At 34.6% G+C, this 4,522-nt stretch overlaps 1 protein-coding gene across 1 annotated transcript; it reads right to left on the reverse strand.

Moving 5' to 3' along the window:
- Positions 1-3,087: 3,087 nt before the first annotated feature.
- On the reverse strand, positions 3,088-3,768 carry LOC133324963 (uncharacterized). The gene has a single exon (XM_061533789.1). It carries the CDS (start codon positions 3,766-3,768, stop codon positions 3,088-3,090), a length of 681 nt encoding a protein of 226 aa, XP_061389773.1.
- Positions 3,769-4,522: the final 754 nt, after the last annotated feature.

Raw genomic sequence — 4,522 nt, forward strand, 5'->3', positions numbered from 1 at the left:
AACTAGCCTTTTAGCATGCTGCATTTCTTCAAAAGTAAGATCAGATGAAACCCTTAAGTGTCTTCTATTTACACCTGTGTTTCTCCAAAACCGCATGGCATAAGCATATGCTCTAAAAGCTCTTGACAAAATAGAGAAGTTTTTGAGTGGGTCATTTTTTATAAGTTCTATCTTAGCATCTACAGTTATAGTGATAAGGGTAAGAACTTTAACTGATTTCATTTCTAGATTTGTATTTCAACCACTGCGGTCCGTGCCACCATAAATTATTGGTTTGTAAATCGTTTCGAGAACATCCTCTACTGGCGACATTAGCGGGATTGGCTTCAGAGTCAACATGACGCCATCTTTCAATTCCAACATTTTCAGTAATTTCGGAAATTCTGTTTCCTACAAATGTGCTCCAATGGCACGGAGGTTTTTTGAGCCAGGCTAAAACAATTGTAGAGTCAGTCCAATAATGCATTTCGATATTTGGGATTTGAATATTGTTTTTAATGGATGAAGCTAATTTTGATAAAAGTGCTGCTCCGCAAAGTTCGAGTCGTGGCAACGAAATCTTTTTTATTGGTGCAACTCTGGTTTTTGCAGCTAAAAGAAATGTGTCAACGTCATTATTGTTGTTTAGAACCCTAATATACAAAGCCGCGCCCTATGCTCTTTCAGATGCATCACAGAATCCATGAATTTCAATTTGACTCGTTGGGATGTATTTTACCCATCTTGGAATATTTATAGCATTAATTGAAGTAGAATTTTTAACGAAATTTTGCCAATTTATCGATGTTATAGGAGTAAGAGTGTCATCCCAATTTATTTTGTCTAACCATATCTGTTGCATAATTAATTTAGCTACAACGATTATTGGTGCTAACCACCCACACGGGTCGAATAATTTAGCAAGACTTCTCTTTTAGTGAAATTGAGTTTATTTTCTATCGAAGGTGATGTGAAAGAGAAACAATCTCCTGATATATGCCATCTGATACCTAGGGTCTTAGTAGAAGCATTTTCGGATATATCTAGCCAATTTAATGGTAAAAGTTGATCTGTAGGCAAATCTTGAATTATTTTGGGCTCATTTGAAGTCCATTTTCTTAATTGAAACCCTGCAGATCCAAAGGCAGCAGTTAGTTCCTTTCGTGAGTCTATTCAACATATAGATTTTGTAATATAATTTTAGCAGCTTTAGGAAATGTTTCTTTTATATCTTCAGCGAGTTGTAAAAGAGTTCGAAGGGCTAAGAAGGGTGCACAATTTACTCCGAATGTAACGGTTAAAAGTTCATAATCTTCCACAGGGTCGTTTAGAGACTTTCTGAATAATATTCTTTGGAATCTAGTTTGTTTTCTATCTAAGATAACCTGTCGGTACATTTGAATTACATCAGCGTTGTAAACATATTTAAAGAATCTCCATTTTAATATTTGCAAAACAAGATCTTGCTGGAGAATGGACCCGCAAACAAATTATCGTTGAGACTTATTTTATTTGAAGTAGGACTAGATGCGTTAAATACTACACGGAGTTTTGTAGTCAAACGATCTGGTTTAATGACTGCATGGTGTGGTAAATAGTAGTTTGGGGTCTGATTTATTTCTTCTTGTGTTAGTTTTCTCATATGACCCAAATCTAAATATTCTAATACCGCTTTGTCATATGAGTCTTTTATATCAGGAGTCTTTAACAGTTTTTTCTCCATTCTATAAAACTGTGCGAGGGCAATGTTTCGAGAATTTCCCAATTCTTCGCAGATAACTATATATCTGCCTTCTTTATTTCGTATGGTTGTTGTGGTATAGTTTTGCTCACAGAATAAGTCATCTTCTGACCGCAAAACTCTTTTTGGGGGCTCTTCCACCTCCCAAAAACGTGTAATTATCTTTTCTGTAGCAGTTGTGTTAAACAAGGAAATATTATTAAGCTTTCGAGTACTTTCGGGTATTGGACCACCAATTATCCAACCAAATACTGTATTTTGTGCTAAAAATGGACCAAGAGATTTTATAGGGGTCCCAATTTTGAATATGAGAGGACCTATATCCATTCCTATGAGAAGATCAACAGGTTGACCTATGTGGAAATTGGGATCTGCTAAATGGAGTCCAATTACATTTGTGAATTTATTATTGGATGGGAGGGTCTTTAATACTGGCGCCCATACATCTAATTCAAAGCTAGGGTCTAAACGAGATCGCAAAGTGAAGAGACAAGATTTTGTTGATGTTTCGGATACAATTTGGCTCAATCCTGTAACATGAACTAGGTTTTTCTTGGTAGGCAAATTCAATTTGTTTTTAAGTTTTTCTGAGACAAACGTAGATTGTGAGCCAGGGTCGATAATTGCTCGGGCATCGTATGATTGTCCTCTGTATTCGATTTGAACGACAGCAGTGAAAAGCAAGGTTGAACTAGGGTCAAGGTTGTAATATTCGCAGGTTCTGTGGACTGTATAATATTTGTGAGAGCTGAAGCACTAGTACTAGGGCGTACTTCATCTCGAGCAAAGTTTTGTTGTTGGGTTTCCGTTCCCTTATGCAGCATCGAGTGGTGTCTCATATTGCAGTTTCGACATCCAAAACGACTTTTGCATTCTCTAACGCCATGGTGTGACGAAAGACAATTATAACAAAGATGTGAAATGTTTACTGTGTGAATTCTGTCGTTTACTGATTTCTCTATAAATCGAGGGCAATCTCTAATAAAGTGATTGGATTTGCTAAGTGGACAATTTTGTACTGTTTGAGTCTTGGAATGTGGATTCGAAGTTTGTTTATTCGTTTTACCCCCCTGTGTTTGAGTATTTTGCCATGTATTAGTTTGAAAGCTATTGGTGAATTTTAATTTTTTACTGTGTTCTAAATTTTGTTATATATTGGGTTTGTTGTTTTGATATTTCCAACCGATTCTAGGGTTTTAAATTTGTTGGTCAAATAATTATTTACCTGTTCCCAAGTGGGCAAAGTTTTGATATCTTTTAATGTGTTTTCAAATTCTTCCAAGAAATGACGAGGTAATTTAGTGGAGCAAAGATAAATAAGTATTGGGTCCCAACCTTTTATGTTTCTAGGATTTGAAGACAACTATTTACTGTACGCTGTAGCTTTGGCACTGGGTGACATTGGGTAAATTAAACAGAATTTTTATTTGTTCGTTGACCTGCATCCTTTTGTTTTCGTATCGCTCTGTAAGATTTCTCCACGCTAACTCAAAACCATCATTAGTAAGTGGATCGTGTCTAATAATATCTCTCGCTTCTCCTGTCGTCTTTTGTGTCAAATGGAAGAGTTTCTCAACATTGCTCAGTTTAGTATTTTGGATATATATCGCTGAAAAGAGGTCTCGGAACGTGGGCCATTCAGTATATCCTCCTTTGAATGTATATGTGTCGCAAGGCGGTAATCTGGACACTGACGTAAATTCAGGTGATATTCCTGACTCCTTTTTTGTTTTATCTTCCATTTGTTTATCCTTGATCGTCTGAATTTCCTCGTTTAGTGAACATAAAGAAGTTTTATAACCTTCCATGGCTTCCCTGTAACGAGTCCTGAGTTTTGTCTTGTCGATTGTGATTTCTCCTTCCTGTGGTACATGATCACGACACTCGGAATATGCCTTCTTGACTTGGTCCCATAATGAGTCTAACTCCACTCGAATTATTTCCAAAGTGAAAATGTAGTTATCTGACTTCTTTGCTGACGATATTTCCGTAAAATCCAAAAGATCTGTGACGCAATTCTTGAATTTTTCACATTTGATCTTATCCATGGTTAATTGTGTGTCTTGTATTTCTTAACAAATTTTTGAAATGACCAAAAAGTTTAGAAAATAACTCACAAAAATAGTTATTTGTTGGTTATTGTAATAATTAGTTTTTTCTACAAAAATTAAATTGTCAATTTCCAATTTCGGATTGGAAAATTTAGAAATTTCGCTAATAAAATGAGGTTAGATTTTTCAAAGCCAAGTAATTTCCAAAAATGTGTATATTTTTTCGCAAAGCTTCCAATTTGTTTCCAAAAAAAAAATTTCCAATTTTTTCCAAAAAAAAAAAATTCCAATTTTTTTCCAAAAATTCCAAATATTTTCCAAAAAATGTTTCCAACAATTTTCCAAGATGTGTTGTCCAAAATGTTCTAAGATTTTTTCCAAAAACGTTCAAGGAGTTCCAATAATTTTTCCAAATTTTCCATAAAAATTTTCCAAAAATTCCAAAAAATTAAAATGTATTTTTTCCAAAAAGTTTTTGAATTTTTCCACAAGATTACTGATGATTTGTCCCAGTATTTTTTCAAATTTTTTCCAAAATTTCCATACAAAAATGGCGGATTGAGTCTTTTATAAATGCAATTTTTCTAGGTTATATGTAGGTAAAGGGTCTCGCATGTGGATGTAAGAGTCTAAAATATTTTGAATTTTTCACCATAGGATGCACGAGGGTCCAAGAATAAATTTTTTCCCTTTTGTGTCTTTCCGGTGTATTCTTCAAAATATTTGTCTTTGTAAAAGTGTCAAATTATTT

The sequence above is a fragment of the Musca vetustissima genome, unplaced genomic scaffold, assembly GCF_032173495.1.
Source record: "Musca vetustissima isolate MV318-11 ecotype Yass unplaced genomic scaffold, APGP_CSIRO_Mvet_v1 utg70437, whole genome shotgun sequence".
In the NCBI taxonomy this organism is placed as follows: domain Eukaryota; kingdom Metazoa; phylum Arthropoda; class Insecta; order Diptera; family Muscidae; genus Musca; species Musca vetustissima.

Coding starts and splice junctions, on each gene's coding strand:
- LOC133324963 (XM_061533789.1), bottom strand. CDS start 3,768: ATGGATAAGATCAAATGTGAAAAATTCAAGAATTGCGTCACAGATCTT.